Source organism: Callithrix jacchus, chromosome 5 (assembly GCF_049354715.1).
Source record: "Callithrix jacchus isolate 240 chromosome 5, calJac240_pri, whole genome shotgun sequence".
Classification (NCBI taxonomy): domain Eukaryota; kingdom Metazoa; phylum Chordata; class Mammalia; order Primates; family Cebidae; genus Callithrix; species Callithrix jacchus.
The window spans coordinates 33,941,116-33,958,919 of record NC_133506.1 but is presented as its reverse complement, the minus strand read 5'-3'; the positions used below and the strand labels follow the sequence as shown (position 1 = coordinate 33,958,919).

General features: G+C 37.4%; 1 protein-coding gene across 47 annotated transcripts in view; it reads right to left on the bottom strand.

The window, feature by feature from the left end:
* RALGAPB (Ral GTPase activating protein non-catalytic subunit beta) overlaps nucleotides 1-17,804 on the bottom strand; it is a 129,820-nt gene that overhangs the window by 59,071 nt on the left and 52,945 nt on the right. For 24 of the 47 annotated variants that reach the window (XM_078371644.1, XM_035298592.3, XM_054255340.2 and 21 more), the window contains 6 exons: nucleotides 15,052-15,183; nucleotides 8,693-8,871; nucleotides 7,097-7,245; nucleotides 6,750-6,966; nucleotides 4,496-4,531; nucleotides 3,085-3,286 (listed from right to left, as the gene is read on the bottom strand). In XM_078371644.1, coding sequence (XP_078227770.1) covers nucleotides 3,085-3,286; nucleotides 4,496-4,531; nucleotides 6,750-6,966; nucleotides 7,097-7,245; nucleotides 8,693-8,871; nucleotides 15,052-15,183 — 915 coding nt within the window. The remainder of the gene's footprint in view (nucleotides 1-3,084; nucleotides 3,287-4,495; nucleotides 4,532-6,749; nucleotides 6,967-7,096; nucleotides 7,246-8,692; nucleotides 8,872-15,051; nucleotides 15,184-17,804) is intronic. The other 23 variants (XM_035298596.3, XM_035298597.3, XM_035298599.3 and 20 more) reach the window with 1 other exon arrangement.

Genomic DNA, 17,804 nt, shown 5'->3' with positions numbered 1-17,804 from the left:
CATCCTTCTTAATGAAGAAAAAAAATTCATGCTCATTACACCTTCTCAAAGCTTAAGCCTTGCAACTCAAAGTTATAGGGGGCTGCAAATAAGGCAACAGAACAAAACAAAACAATAGGCTGCAGTAGTTTTCAATATACTGAGGGAACTGCTGAATTAAATTCCATAACAGAAAAATGTTGCAAAATTTAGTAATTCCTATGGAAAAAAGTATGTTTACATTTTCGTCCCTTCCCTATTATTTCGGGGGGTACAATGAAAGAAAGAAACCTGTATTCGATCCTCTGTATTCATCATGAAGGTTACCTGAGTGAGATTCCTTTTAGGAATATACCTGAATACACCTTAGTTTTAACTCCACCCCCAACCTCTAGTTAACTAAGCATTCAATCTCCTGTTATTCAAGAGCAACTATACTGTTACACTCTTCTACTGTGAAGTATTTTTCTCTTCTCTGCAAAATTCTTCTGAAACAACTTCCTCACCTACTGGTTACTGCTCAACCCATTTCAATCCATCTTCTCTCCCTAGAACTCAACTAAAACCATACTAGCAAATACATAACGAACTCTTGATTGCCAAATCTAGAAGACATAACTAAGTCTTAACTCAGTCTTTTGAAAGCATTCAACCCTTTGATTACTCCCTTCTTCTCCCCTTGTTCTTCTCTGATTTCTATGACCATTTCCTTTAACAGGTCCTTTTACTCTACCTGCGCCCAATAGTGGTGTTCCTCAGGCTGACAACTTCAGTTCTGGATGCTCTCTCTTTTACTAGCCTGATTTTAAACACTTCTTAAGTCACTGAATATAATCAAATCATTTTAACCCACACCTCTCAACTGAGCTCCAGATCTATTAGCCAAAAGCTTACTGGATATCTGGATGCTTACTGATTACTATGGTACTTCTGTGCACAATATCTGGCACCAAGTAGGACTTAATACATATTTATTAATAAATATCCCACAGGCACTTTAAATTCAATCGATTTGCCAGGCGCAGTGGCTCACGCCCGTAATCCCAGCACTTTGGGAGGCCAAAGTGGGTGGATCACCTGAGGCCAGGAATTCTAGACCAGCCTGACCAACATGGTAAAACCCTGTCTTTAAAAATAAATAAATAAATAATAAAAGAAATTCAATTCAAACTAAACTGATCACTTGCCCTCTCACAAACCTGTTGTTTCAGTCTGTCCTACTACCACCCATTCAGTCTTATGGCTCAGTCAGAAAGCTGATGGTCATAGTCTTCCCTGCTACTACTACTGTACCATTTAGGGTATCTCCCAGCCCACAGTTCCTGAGAAATGTGCCCCCACAACAAGGGGTGAGCTCCGGCACCCTTATGTGACCCATCTTCACAAGTGTAGCTGACTAGACCAGACAGGCAGATTAATTAGATCTACCTTCCCAGAAATCTATAATTAAAATACAGAGATACTAATTGGCCCTGATGGTCACCTAGACCAAGGCCATGAAAACTGAGAACTTAGAAGCACACTACAATATGAGAAAATGATCTGCAGAGAAGAGAAGAATGAAGCAGTTCTGGGAGATCAGGAAGACAGAAAGAAAGAGGAATAAAATTGTTCTGGTCCTTGAGTACCTGCTCTTCATGAGGCCATGCTGCACTTCCTGACCTTAGAATTTAATAAATATCACTAGCTCTCACAACTTACTCTACCTTTGCTTAAGTCAGATTGAGAGGGTTTCTGTTGCTTAAAGCCAAGCACCTATAGTTAAGACAACCCAGGCTGGGCACAGTGGCTCACGCCTGTAATCCCAGCACTTTGGGAGGCCAAGGTGGGCAGATCACCTGAGTCAGGAGTTCAAGACCAGCCATGGCCAACATGGTGAAATCCCATCTCTAAAAATACAAAAATCAGCCAGGCATGGTGTGGTGGGTGCCTGAAGTCCCAGCAACTTGGGAGGCTGAGGCAAGAGAATCGCTTGAGTGATTCAAGGAAGAAGTGGAGGCTGCAGTAAGCAGAGATCAAGCCACTGCATTCCGGCCTGGGCAACAGAGCAAGACTCTGTCTTAAAAAAAAAATAAGATAACCCTGCCTAGTTGCCTGTATATACCATTCTTTCTCATATCTATAAACTTCGGTACTTGGTTCCCTCTGATAGAGTCAGTTTAATTCTATCTCCTGAGAACCTAGCAAGTATGCAGATATCTAAATACTGTTGATAATAACTTCATTTCTGCACCTGTGTGAATGATCAGTTAAGGAAGGCAAAACAGTGTCAAGATGAACAGGAGGCCACTATGAGTTAATTAAGGAGAAAAGTGACAAAGTCTAAAGTGTAATGGTAGGGACAGAGTAAAAAGAGAGATCAGAAAGAGGGTTAAGGAGCAGAAAGGCAGGAGTTGGTTGATCAACTAAAGATACAGAAGAGGAGGATTCTAAAATGAATCTAGTTTGGACTGAGCAACTGAATGGATGGCAAAGGCATTCATAAAGATGGTTGAAGCCAGAGATTTGGAGAAAATGACCCTAACCACCTTCCTAACAGAGTCTAAATACTACCCTAAGTTCAGCATAATCATTCAATCCTCCATAACTCTTACCCCTGGAGTAAATAAATGTGTGCTGCTTCTTCCTCCCCTGAATGCCCACAGCACATTATCTGTGCCTCTCCCATCAACATTCTATTCCTGTTGGATCACTGTCATGTGTGTGGCTTTGTTCATGGCTCTGCCCAGAAAATAAGCTCCTTGGAGGCAGGATTTACAGCTGACTAACTTCTGGACTGCCTACAGGCAAATACTGTGCCAAAAATTTGTTAACAAGTTGTTGTGGTCCTTTGAAATCTCTCCTTATTAAAAAGATTCAAATAAGATCACTTATAAATAAATCACAAATAAATATCACTTCTAAAACAAAAAGGGTCTTAAGGGGTCTTTACCAAATCTGATGAGCCAGGTAAAATGAAAGATTTCAGGCAAATGCCGATCACTTACAGACATCTGTAGGTATTTCAGACCAACATTCACTCATCGGTTCAGTCTGCCAAGCCGCACTACAATGGCTTCACTATCAAAACTATGTAAATGAAAAAACAAACAAAAATTCCAAGACCTGGATAAATAAGCTGGCAGAATCTCTTCTCCAGTCTTCTTGCTACAAAAAATCCTACACAGTGTCCCACAAGCCTCAGCTCTTCCTGCTTCATAGTTATCAGGAAATTCACTTGCATCAAACATAGGATTGGAAACCATGGTGTCTGTGGACATTTGTGACCCTTTCCGTCGAAACTCCATGCTAGCTTGTGTTGTAATGGCTGGGGAGAGAAAAGGAGGGTTTTATTATATTTGCAATATGCCAAGTAGGCTCATGGGACCCTGGACACAAAGATCAAATGTTGGTGTCATTAAATATCTACTTGAATCCAATAAGTGCTTTTGTTTAGCAACTATGTCTTAATGTTTTTGAAAAGGGCTCTCTGAAATCTTCTTTGAAAATAAGTTACAATTAATTTAAAGTGGCATTGTTAAACAGTTTGTACAAGAAGCATTTTTCAACTGAATTTTTGATCAGCAGAGTACATTTGTATATATCTGTATCGACATACAGATATATTAATACAAAATTTGGCTTTTCTATTATTTCTTTCCTGTTTTTTCTTCCCCCTATAGAATAATGCTTAAACGTTAAGAAAAATAACTACTGCAATTTACACATTACCCCGGATGGACACCATAATTAAATGGGCAACCCCATGCCAATCTGTATACTTGAGGGAGAGGCCAAAGTAAGGATGAGAAGTGGGCAGGGAGAAAAAGAGAGCATTCCCACCATCCACCCAACTCCAAAACACACACCAAAGAATTGCCCAACCAAGCAAAATGAGAATGAATTTTAACAACCACAGACAGCAGCTAACTTGAGGTTGATAAATAAGAAAATTGGATTGATAAGAAAGATTATCATGGTCATTCGTTATCACTGAAACAGAAGCCCTTCGAAAGTTGCTTTTATTTTTAACAAAAGATTTCACAGGGTATTGAAAATCACTCTGAAATCTTTTATTACTCTACATGAAATGCTTATTTTATAATAGATTTAACAGAATGCAGAGTCAAGCGTAAATCTTTATGCAACTTCCCATGAGCCATTTTTAATCCTGAATAAGCTATCCAGCAATAATACATTTGAAAAACACTACATGCAGAATGCATACAAATCAAACACTAAATCTGTATAAAAATAAGCTTAAAGCTTTAAAAAAAAAAAAAAAAAGCCAAAACACAGTTAGTGCAAAGTCCTTGAATTCATGACATGACCAGACTAGTATACAGAAATAATGGGACTGATTCAGGCAGATTAATTTGCTTTTGCCAACAATCTTCCCCATTCAAAACACAGAAAAGTATTTTTCTTCCCAAGTGCAAAAACTACAAGAGACAATGACAATCAAATTTTTTAATGGAATTATGAAAAAAATAAAAACATGACTGCAATTAAGGAGAAGCTTCTGGTTCCTACTTACAAGATTTATAAGAAAGAAGAATTTGGATAAAAGATGCTGCAAGATAATAGAAATAAATGGAAACAAATCAAAGGACAGTAGTAATTATAAAATACTTTAAAGATGGTGAAATTTTACAATAAATTAAGAAGCTTTTTAGCTTTTTAAAAGTTAAATTAAAAGCTTTACAATACCACAAGCTAGTTCAAAAACATAGGCAATTGTGCATTCAGGTCCAAAATTATGAATTTTGTATCATGCAAAACAATGAACGAAGAAAATTACACAACTACAAAGAATTGAGGTTTTGAACTGCCCATAACGTGCATTAAAATTTTAGTTCATTAACCCTTCCCAGCTCAATGTTACTTTTACAAAGCACAGTGTACTGTCATGTAAATCTAAAGCTAACCAGTTCAAAGAAGCAAACATTTTAAGTTAGAGGTGAACTGCATGGCAGAATTCCTTGATGGCAGCCAGTACTTAAAAAACAGTTAGTATACCCAAGCCTCCCACCAGACCTGAGACCTCAAGATTGGCACCTAGCATTCTAACCCCTTTAACAATCTGGATATCTCCTGGGTAATGTAACAGCCTTTATCATCTCTGAACACAATGAGGAGAAAAGGAACTTCTATCCTCTCCCCAGCAAGGAAAAATTTTAAAGACGTTGTTCACACATGATTTGAAGTCTGGTTTTTACCTTCTGGTACAAGAGGGTGAGCAAAGCTGTTACAAACTCCCTGGAGAGCAAAAAGATCTATAAGTTCCCTTTAAGCAAGCCCACCAACCAAGCAGCAGGTTGAGCCATTCTAGATTCATAGATTTCAGTGTCAACAACTCTATACCCAAAAGTTACATTGTAAGAATTACATCTTAATAAAAATAAAAAATAGGACTGATTCATTCTAGAAAATACAAATTAATAAATATAAACATGGTACAGAAAACTCAAAATATAAGGTACATGGACATAAAGACAAGCATAACCCAAAAGTGATTTTTTTAAAGTTTTCACTTATTGTAAGTAAGCACATTTATCTATTCCAGAAGTAAACAGTACTTTCAAATTATGAATAAAATTATAATATGAAAATGGCAGAATAAAAAGTGTCTGAATTTGAACAAAATAAAGTAAGCAAACGTATCCCTAAACTCAACCATGGGATTCTCAAATTATATTCCTAAAAGTGTTTATATTCACAACTTCTCTAAATTATTTTAAAGATTTGTAAGAACATTCAAAATAATTACATGTGTATAATGTTCACAGACACGGACCCTAGTTCTGAGATGATAATAATAGCTAAGAATTCACTTCTGAGAGAAAGTAGAGACCCTTCTGGCCATTGTATTAGTTTTATCCTTGGAATTAACAGTCTCCCTAGAGACACAAACTAATATAATTAAACATCTTTTTGTTATGATCTATTTCCAACCCTAGTAGAAAAGTGCTTTCTTACCAAACAACCAATACACTCATTAATGGCTATATCACAGTACCTGGCCCACAGTAACAGCAGCTCAATAAATGCCAGCCACTGTCATTTTTCAGCTAAGACATATTATAAATATTCAAAACACTGTGCACTACCCCATCCATCCATCATGCTCCCTATGCCACTACTTTCAAATATAATGGTTGAGATGACCAAAAAAAACACCAGCTCTTATTTAGACAGTTTCCTTTTTATAATAAAATCTAAATGAAGGTATCAGGGTTGAGTTATTATTTCTCCACCAATCACGCTTATTAAGTTAAAAAGCAAATACTATTTTTGAAAGTGTGCCCTTGAAATAAAGTTCTCTAGAGTAAAATCTGAGAGGATATAGTGTAAAGCAAAACTTTTCTGATTGTTCACATGTACTAATGAGTGAATGGCTGTCAAAATCTAAGAAAACACTTCTTGTAAACTAAATTTACAGTTCAAATTTTTAATTCTTTATATAAATGTTATTATCCTGGCTGACATGAAGGGAACTTCCAGGTCACCTATCGAAAGAAATCTGATTCAACAAAATGTGGCTAACCTTAAGTATGTCTAATAAAACCAGACAAAAGGCCAAACCTCATAGAACATACATAAAAAGAACAGGTAGGAAAACTTCCAAAGTTCTGTTACTTCAGCTGGAAGGGGTTAAGCACAAGACACTGCCTGGTCAGAAACAGAAAGCTTTTTAAGATACATATTAATCTTGCAGGTAGGAAAGTCTAAAAAGAAAAAGAAAAAGGAAAAGGAATAAAATGATAACATATTTCTTGAATAATATTTACCAGTCATGCTGCTGTCTCTGTTCATCCCATTATGAAGTTTACAGTGAACAAATGCTGCATCAAATAACCATGATCCAAAGAGATTCAAGATGCTGTTAACCTTTGGTCTCCGAGGGGCAGGCAATGGCCGGGGTTCTGAACTAGTCTGATTTGGACTTGACAGAGGAGAGGTGGAGGATGTCTGGTGCTGAACTTTTGAGGCATGAGCAGTACTAACCTATTAGAAGAACACAAGAATACACCCATACCCATGAAAAGTTTGAGAAAACAGCAAGACTTCATTTTTAAAAATGGCAGATTAAAAAGCCAACCATATATAGCATAACAATGGTGATATAAACTCTTACTGTGCTTGTCTTCATGGTGGCCTTATTCACAGTAACAGCCCGGTGCCTCCGGTTATGTGGTGGGGTGGTATTGACAGCAGCACTTTGAGGCATACTTAATCTATTCACGGGTGTTGGGGGAGCACTATCTGATCGGGGTCTAGAAATGCCTTCAAAAAAAAAAAAAACAAATGAAGTTATTCTTCATAGATCAAAATATATCATCAGAAAAATTTTCCCAGCAACCTAGTGAAGGCTTGGGACACACAGACAATAGCAGAGTGCTAGTTCCCTCTCAATATCCATTCATGGTTTCTTCCTAAGTAACAGAACTCAAACTTTAGCTGGCTACCAAGCTGGCAAACATGACTACCAATAAAAAAATGACTTGTTGCCCTTTACAGCTAGAAGTGGCCACATTTTGAACATAAGAAAGTTGACCTGGTCTTCTAAGAAATCTTCTTAAAGGACCAATCATATGCAGACTCTCCTTACTAATTCCTGGACAGGATGTTTGGAACTCATTCAACCATCATGGTCCATGAGGAGAGCCACCAGATGGAAGGGCCTTTGATCGCTGCTGGTGATGGAACCATTATACCAGCCCTGGACTGCCTAGCCCTGGATTTAGCATATGTGAAAATAAACTCTCTTGTTTATATTAGGATTTTTGATTGTTAGGTGGCAGCCAAACATACTCAGAGCTAATAAATTAACTGTGTAATATGTTAATAAGTACAGATAAATATTTTAGGAAATGACAGATATTATAAGTCACTGCCTTTCAACAGGTTAAAAAATTAACTTTTCATGTATCTAAAATGTAAAAAACAGCTTAAAAGAATGGCTCACAAAAGGTATAATTTGCTTTTTAAATGATATACATGAGAATGGTCCCAAATGAAATGCATTGCTTTTTCTTCTTTTTTTAGATGGAGTTTTGTTCTTGTTGCCCAGGCTGGAGTACAATGACGTATCTCGGCTCACGACAACCTCTGCCTCCTGGATTCAAGTGATTCTCCTGCCTCAACCTCCCAAGTAGCTGGGATTACAGGCATGTGCCACCACGCTTGGCTAATTTTTGTATTTTTAGTAGAGACAGAGTTTCTCCATGTTGGTCAGGCTGGTCTTGAACTCCTGACCTCAGGTGATCCACCTGCCTGAGCCTCCCAAAGTTCTGGGATTACAGGCGTGAGCCACCATGCCCAGCCTCCAAATCCATTTTCATCTGTATTTTCTTGGATAGCTGGTGTACATGAACACTCTTTTCTTTTGCAATCATTTACTCTTATCCTCTGTCCATTTATCTACTAGGCCTAATTCTTGTTCTTAGCACCTTGTTTGATGTATTAGGTAGGTGCAAAAGTAATTGCAGTTTTTGCCACATTACTTTTAAATGGCAAAAAGTGCAATTACTTTTGCACCAACCTAAATATTTACATAAAAACAACAATAACCCTCTATTTTATTTGTTGCAAATAATTTTCCCTTGCTTGTTATTTGTCATCAAATCTGTTCATCTTTTCCTCTGGGTGTTTTCTAATAACTCCTAGGGTTAGCCTCTAGAGTTATCTAAATGAAGCTCTTCATACATATAACAACATACACAAAATTCACCTAAGAAAGCATCCACCAGACAGCTGATTCCACGCATGGCACGAAAAAATATTTGAGGCAGATGTTTAAGGCAGGGATACTGATTCAATTCTTGCGGCATTCCGCTCACAGTCAAGAACTGTTCCTGAAATTTGGGAGTAGAGCTTATAATAGCTGGGTTACTCAAATCCACAGGATTACTATCAAAAGAGAGAGAAGAATTAATCACAAATTTAGAAATTTCTATACCAATAAAATACATGTAATCTAATTTAAGAACAGGACTGTTCATATCTATTTCTTTGATTCAGAGAAGAGACTGATTTGTATTTCATGGGCTAATAATTCAAATATCAACACGTCTTTACAGAAGATGTGCAGTGTGATTACATGAACATTGCCTATTCAGAGCATGAGAATCAAAGACCAGAAAACGTTTTAATTTTTTAAGAGTATATATAGATATGTTTTCTAATATGTTTAGAATTAAAGAATAGAAGATGGACATGGTGGCACGCGCCTATGGTCCCACCGACTTGGAAGGCTGAGACAGATCACTTGAGCCCAGGAGTTCAAGGCCACGGTGGCAGTGAGCTATAATTATGCCAATGCACTCCAGCCGGAGTGACAGAGCAACAGGCCATCTGAGGATAAAAAAAAAAAAATTAAGCAGCCGGGCGCGGTGGCTCAAGCCTGTAATCCCAGCACTTTGGGAGGCCAAGGCAGGTGGATCACGAGGTCAAGAGATCGAGACCATCTTAGTCAACATGGTGAAACCCCGTCTCTACTAAAAATACAAAAATTTAGCTGGGCATGGTGGCGCGTGCCTGTAATCCCAGCTTCTGAGGAGGCTGAGGCAAGAGAATTGCCTAAACCCAGGAGGCAGAGGTTGCAGTCAGCCGAGATCGTGCCATTGCACTCCAGCCTGGGTAACAAGAGCGAAACTCCATCTCAAAAAAAAAAAAAAAAAATTAAGCAATGGAATGGTAAAGCTACAAATATGTCAACGAGAATTCCAAGGAGAAAATCTTACTTTAATATTAACATTTCCAATTTTATTTCTAAAAAAAAAAAAATTTGAAAATCAGGATTGGTGTTACAGTTTTATGTCGTATTGATGTATATGTACTGAAGCCATACATTTCAAAACAATGTATTTGTGTTTGAATTACATTTTATGTACAAATAGGTTTAAATATTTCCATTAAAAAACAGATTATGATTTTTCACTCAAATGGTCTGCTTAGCATTCCATTAAAATGCCTCTCCAATTCAAAGTAATATTGATAATCTAAAGCCAGTGAACAGAATTTTCACTAACTACAAGGCAAAAGAACTAGGCTGAGAAATAGAAATCAGTGATCTATACATGCTCTGCCTTTCGAAACCCTTTTTCCCACCCACCAAAAGACTCAATTTCAAGTAACTACAATTGGGGAAAGGGGAATGTGTGTGCATGTATGAAAAATGGGCTTCCAGTGATAGCACACTGTTTCCATAGAACTGTAGTCCGTCACGTGAGGTAGAGGAGGGGAGATTTGTCTCTAGCAGCAGTGCCTGCTGGGGGCTGTCGTTCAACTATTCAGAAATTAGAAGACCAAGGAGTAAGGTTGAAATGGACTACACTTATATCCAGCAAAGCTCAGCTAAATTCATGTCTATTACACATTGAAAACTAGAGAGAGAAAGGTTCATATCAGCTTCTCCAGAGGTAAACCAGGAATGATTTTATTGGCACCCAAATATTCAGAGAACAGATTCAAGAACATAAATAAAACTTGAAATGAGAATGGGTAACAAAGGAAGAAACTAAAAGAAACTGCATTCCTGCAGTTCCCAATGTCCTGTGTACCTGACACGTGGGGAACTTGTTGAAAATCCAGATTCCACTTAAGTTTACTGAAACAATCTCCAGGTAGGGCCTAAAGGGCAGGTGGTCATATACAAGTCCAAAGACAAGGATTTGAGAATGGTATGGGAAACAAAAATGAGAAACATTTTTTGGTTTCCCTGGAAAAAGATAAAGCACTAACATACAAGACAAAATGTTGATGCCTATCTCCCCATCATATTCCACCTTCATCCTAGGAAATCTACCAACAATCACAAATAATCACAATCATAAATAATCCTCATGACCTGCCTTCTACCCACTCACAGCTCATTTAAGAAAGGAGGTAAAATTGTCCTAAAGGAGTTATCCAGATGTCTGCCAGAGACACCGTTAACAAAAATAACTTGACCCAATTTTCCCTTTTGAGAAACAAAGCAAAGGGAAAGCCTCCATGAACTGAAAGGACAAGCACTGAAGTCAAACAGTATCACAGCTATTTACATCACTGGGCAGTTACCAAGAGACGTCCCCCTCCCAAACAGGGACTCAGGAGGAAGCCTGCTAGAGAAAAGAGAATAGTTGTTGTGAATGCACAAGAGAATCAAAAAACCAAAGAAAGACAAATTACAGAGTGGCTTGTCCTAAGGCTGCCTGGATCCCTCCCCAACATGAGAAAAGGTTGTTTACTGCTTCACGGAGCCTAGTAAGAATGCTCTTAATGTCACATAATCTTTTTCACACTTGCTTAAGTAGTCTCCTATTTTTTCCATCCAAAATGATCCTGAGTAAAGTACCACAGTCAGCTCAACAAGAAAGATTATCTAAGAACTACCTCTAAAAAAGACTCTAGGACTAGAGTTTTCTGTTATTTCAAATTCTTGAGAACATAAAACTTTGACACAACAGAGCATAAAAAAAGTTTCCTATTCAATTCATCAAAAAATAGAACTACAGATGATTCATAAAAACATTAAAAGAAAAGCATTCCATAACCAAGCAAAACTTTTCTTTCAGGAATGATAGATCATTTAACATTGGGAAATTAATTAATATTTCACATCAACAGATGAAAGAAGAAAAACCACTTAATTGCTTAAATGGATCCAAAAATATTATTTGAAACAATTCAGTACCACTTCTAATTTTATTTATGTTTTAATTTTTTTTTTTTTAATACACTCTTGCTCTATTGCCCAGGCTAGAGTGTAGTGGTGTGATCTTGGCTCACTGTAACTCCACCTCCCGGGCTTAAACAATTCTTGTGCCTCAGCCTCCTGAGTAGCTGGGATTACAGGTGCATCACTATGCTCGGTTAACGTGTATTTTGTTTTTTTGTTTTTGAGACGAGGTCTCACTCTGTGGCCCAGGTTGGAGTATAATGGCACGATCTTGGCTCACTGCAACCTCTCCCTCCCAAGTTCAAGTGATTCTCCTGCCTCAGCCTCCCAAGTAGCTGGGACTACAGGCATGTACCACCACGCCTGGCTAAGTTTTGTATTTTTAGCAGAGGTGGGGTTTCACCATATTAGCCAGGCTTATCTCGAATTCCTGACCACAAGGGATCCACCCGCCTCAGCCTCCCAAAGTATTGAGATTACAGGCGTGAGCTCAGATTACCATGCCTGGCTCAGTTTGCCCAGTTTTTTGTATTTTTAGTAGAGATGGGTTTCACCATGTTTCCCAGACTGGTCTCAAACTCCTAAGCTTGGGTGATCTGCCCACCTTGGCCTCTCAAAGTGTTATTATTACAGGTGTGAGCCACCATGCCCAGCCTATATTTTCAAAATTTTTTAATAGCTTAGGAAACCAGGAGCATAAAAAAGAACATCTAATATCAACAACCAACATCCTACTCAAAATTCCATATATTAGCAGCACTCCAATGAAAATCAGATCCAAAAAAGGTGCCAAACAGTATCGTTTTAATTCAACAGTGTTCTAGAAATTCTGATGGATGCAGTAAAATAATATACAGAATTAACTGCAATAATAGCAACTTTTCAAGCACCTACCATGCACTAGGCATCATATCATTTTACATGCTTTTTCTTCTTCAATTCTTATAACGAGATGGTACTATCATTATTCCCATTATGTAGATTAAAGAAACTGAGGCACAGAGAGAATAAATTGTTTGTTCAAGTTCACAAAGAAAAAACTAGCAGAACTCAAGTCCAAGTCTTACTGCATCCCAAGTACTTTAAATTAGTCACCAAAACAAGTACGAATTATTAGAAAAGAGACACTTATTTGCAGATGTGTCCATATCTCAGAAGAATCAGTGAAATACTCAGAGCTCTTTTAAATGCCATATATTATATGCAAAATAACATAAAGTAAAAAATGTTCTTTACAGCAGTGATAGCCATCTAGAAGACAGAATTGCAGAAGAGTTAGCTTTTCACAACATCAGCAATACCTAGAAATAATGGTAAAGAAAATATTAAAATGTTTGTGAAGAAAACTGTAAAACATTTCAATAAGATACACAAAATTCTAAAAAAAAAAAAGAAAAAGACATACTCTTAGAAAGGTGGACTCAATATTAGACATAAGCTTTTCCTGAATATAAACACGGGCTTAATAAATTTTCATCTTTGGTAGCGGCTGGCTAACTGTTCACCACTTTTTCTTTTCTTCTCTGTTCTCTTAAAATTAAGTGTGGGGTGTGTCTGAGTTCTGGCCAATGGAATACGAGTAGCAGTGATTTATACTACTTCAAAGCCTGACACATAAAATCCTCCTATAAAATTTTCCTTGCTCTCTGTTCCCCATCTGCTAGCCAGATACAAGACTCCTGCTTATAACATTGAGGCCCTAATGGAGTCATCTGTTGAAGATGAAAGAGCCTGTGCCAGCAGGGTCTCTTAAGACTGTGAGCAGAGCCAGTCCCGCTCCAGACTTTATAAAAGATTTTCAGGTTCATTTGCTAAAGCAGAATGTATTCTTTACCCTAATTAATATACAATCCAACCCCTGGAAAGTTTTGTTGAGGTTTTTCTTTCTGTTTGCTTATGTTTTGTAACTTGAAAAATTAGTTCTAAAATTGATCGGAAATGTTAAAACAGGCAAGAAGAGATAAATATTCCAAGAGAAGAGGAAAGAGAAAAACATTAGGCCTACTAAATATCAGTAAAGATTATAAAGTTAAAAGAATTAGGAGTGTGAATCTGATATAAAAGTAAATGATGAAATTAATAAAGTAATATATGCACTAAAGACAAATCCCAGGCTAGGCATAGTGGCTCAATGCCTGTAATCCTAGCTCTTTGGGAGGCTGAAGCAGGTGGATTGCTTAAGTCTAGGAGTTTGAGACCAGCCTGGGTAACATAGGAGGACCCCATCTCCACAAATTAAACGTGTGTGTGTGTGTGTGTGTGTGTGTACGTGTACATGTGTGTACGTGTGTGTGTGTGTGCGCGCGCGTATAAAAACAGATCCTGAGGTATATAAAAGAACTTACAATTACAAAGGAAACAAAATTGGAAGAAATCATAGGTGACTACCTATCTGATCAAAGAGCACTATAACTACAAAATGGGAAGAAATAATAAAAAATGATTAACATGTCTAAACTTATAAAAAGGTCAGAAAGAGTAATTCAGAATTACTGATACACAAATAGAAAAATTAGGCCAGAAAGAGAAGATATGCAAGAAAAAACTTTAAGAATCACATCATTTACAACAGAATAAATGTCCCACAGAGCACATGGATGGGGCTAGAAGAGGGATAAGAAAAAAGTGATGAAGCTGAACTGAAGAGAATTACTATAAAGACAGGGACAGCAGGAAGTAGTAGTATAACCCTGTAGGATATTTTAGGGTGTATCTCTGACACTTTTTTTTTTTTTTTTGAGATGGAGTTTCACTCTTATTGCCCAGACTAGAGTACAATGGCGAAATCTTGGCTCACTGCAACCTCTGCTTCCCAGGTTCAAGTGATTCTCCTGCCTCAGCCTCCTGTGTAGCTGGGATTACAGGCATATGCCACCACACCGGGTTAATTTCGCATTTTCAGTAGAGGAGGATTTCTCCATGTTGGTCAGGCTGGTCTTGAACTCCCGACCTCAGGTGATCTGCCTGTCTCAGCCTCCAAAGTGCTGAGATTATAGGGGTGAGCCACGATGCCCAGCCTGAAACTTTAAACAGGGTACTGGAGGAGGGCTCTGAGAGGCAGACTGACCAGTCAGTGCTGGACAGAGAGGAGCAACACAATCTCCAGTCTCCACAGAACGTGACAAAAATCCCGAGAGAGAGATCATCAGCCAGGCTGCAGCAACAGGCAAGAGAAAAGTGCAGCATTTACCACAGGGAAAACATTCCTAGAGAGTGTAAACCAAGAGCGGCTGAGGACAGCCTAACCTTGCTGGGATGGGGCAAGCAGAAGGCACAGGACAGAAATGTGCTTATTGTCCAACTGGGTTCGATTTGATGAATGGTGCTTAGCATCCACATTCTGAATTCAAACAAGAGACTTAGAGTATGGTTACTGCCTGGAGACACTTACTGGGTAAATGGCACATGAAATAAAAAAATAGTAATACCTTAACATATGTAAAAAGCGAAACCATGTCTGTGCAACACATTCATTATCCATTTCTGGAGGGATCAGACTGGCATCTTCATCGGGAACTTTAAATGGAGGAAATGAAGGACCATACGTAAAGCGTAGCAATCTAGAAAATAAAGGCACACCAAGTCCATTTCTTAACAGATTGAAAAATACACTCAAGCACAGAAACATGAAAGAGAAAATACATGAAACACGTGTACCTCACATAAGTGAATAAGATATATGGAAACCCTCATTTATAAAACAGACAAATGGAAAGAGGATTTCTAGTTTTTCATGTTTGGGATGATAGATATGTTAATTACTCTGAGCCAATCACCATACATTTTATATATATCAAAACACATCATTATGTACCCCACAAATATGTCCAACTATGATGTGTCTATTAAAAAAAAAGTTTTACATTGAAAACAAATTGGAGACTTTCAAAATGATTTCTAATAAAAAGAAGCTGGGAATAGGAGAGTATGTTCTGATGTATATATTTTCTATGTTATACACATGTGTTATCAGCATTACACATGAGTTTTTGGGTAAAATAAACAAGTACACCAAAAAAAGAATGTTTTAAATTATTTAAGACACATATAATTTAGAATTGTATTTAAATATTAGAAACATATTAGAAATCACATGTTACATATTACTTATTAAAAAATATAGCTCTTTATGTAATTATATAATCAAATATTTAAATTTTTAAAGATTCATCTCACTGCAAATTTCTGCAATATAACTAAGTTATAACAGAATTACATGAAGTTTAGAATTTATGACATACCATAAAAATAACTAAATTCAACAACTCAATTACTTAATAGTATTATTCTAAATGTATTCAAAGTATTCAAAGTCGTTTGACTCAATTACTCTCTATCTAGAGATAATATAATCAGAATATACAAAGACTGTGTATAGCCTGGGCGAGGTGGCTCATGCCTGAAATCCCAGCACTTTGGGGGGCTGAGGAGGGTGGACCACAAGGTCAGGCATTCGAGACCAGCCTGGCCAACATGGTGAAACCCTGTCTCTACTAAAAATACAAAAATTAGCCAGGATAGTGGTGGATGCCTGTAATCCCAGCTATTTGAGAGGCTGAGGCAGGAGGACAGTGAGAACCGCTTGAACCTGGGAGGCAGAGGCTGCAGTGAGCCGAGATCATGCCATTGCACTCCAGCCTGGGTGATAGAGTGAGACTCCATCTCAAAAAAAAAAGACTGTGTATAAATCATTCATATCAGCCGTATGCGGTAGCTCACGCCTGTAATCCCAGCACTTTGGGAGGCTGAGGCAGGCGGATCACCTGAGGTCAGGAGTCAGGAGTTCGAGACCAGCCCGGCCAAGATGGTAAAACCCTGTCTCTGGGAAAAAAAATAAAAAATCATTCATTATCACCAGTATTTTTAAAATAAAACAATGGGAACAACATAAATGTCAAAACAGCAGTAGGGGAAGATGGAAGGGCTGCCTGAAGTCAGGAGTTCAAGGCTGTAATGAGCCATGACTGCACCATTTTACTCCATGCTGGACGACAGCAAGATCATATCTCAAAAAAAAAAACAAATTGCTGGAACAGTGGTTCACGCCTATAATCCCAACACTTTGGGAAGCCAAGTCCAGTGGATCACTTGAGTCCAGAAGTTTGAGGCCTTCCTGAGAAATATGGCAAAAACTTGTCTTTTCAAAATACACAAAAATTAGCCAGGCATGGTGGCATGCACCTATAGCTCCCAGCTGCTCCGGAGGCTGAGGTGAGTTAATTGTTTGAGCCTGGGGAGTTTGGGGCTGCTGTGAGCCCTGATCATACCACTGCACTCCAGCCTGGGTAACAGCAAGTCACTGCCTTAAAAAAACAAAAATAACAACAATAATAACAAGGAAATTATTAAATGAATAATTCAATTATATAACGGAAAACTACAAAATCATTAAAAATATGATCTCGACAGCTATTTAAGAATGAGAAAACGTATGCGTAACTGAAATGACAAGAATCAGGCATCAAATGAAAACAGTAGATAACAATATTATATAGAATTATGTCAAACTGGCAGTTTTAAAAAGGGAACTACATGAAAAAACACATTAAAATGTTAACATGGGTTGGCTCTAAATGATAAGTATTTGTCCCTACATTTTCCAAATTTTCTATTATAAGCATATACTATTTTTATAATTAAGATAAATGTTTTATTTAAAAACAGATCCATAATTTTTTTAAAGCAATCCTCTGCCTATGTGTCCCATGATATTATGTATTCCAGGTTTACAGTATTGTATTAAACATGATGAAAAATAAATGAAAACTGTGAGATCACTTTTTACTGAGACACACTATTTACTGGAGAGATTAACTGCTCCAGCAGAGATCACTAGTGTCACATGGAGTTTTAAGTGAATGTTCACAACACTTGGGTTCATTGAAATAGCAACAAGTGGCTACAAAATTATTACAGTAGCATAGTATGTCTCACAGTTAATTTTATGCAATTATGATTTAATATTGCAGCTTTTATGTTTGTTTACATTTCTTTATTGTTTACTGCATATGGAACCATGTATAGTCTATAAGCATTTGTATCTATAAGTTTCAATAAATTTTAATTTAGTATAATACATTTATGTATATTTTATGGTAGTAAATATACAAAACTAGCATCTACATATATTTTATGCATATGATATACCTAACTTTTTCTTAATTTTTTTCAATATTTCTAG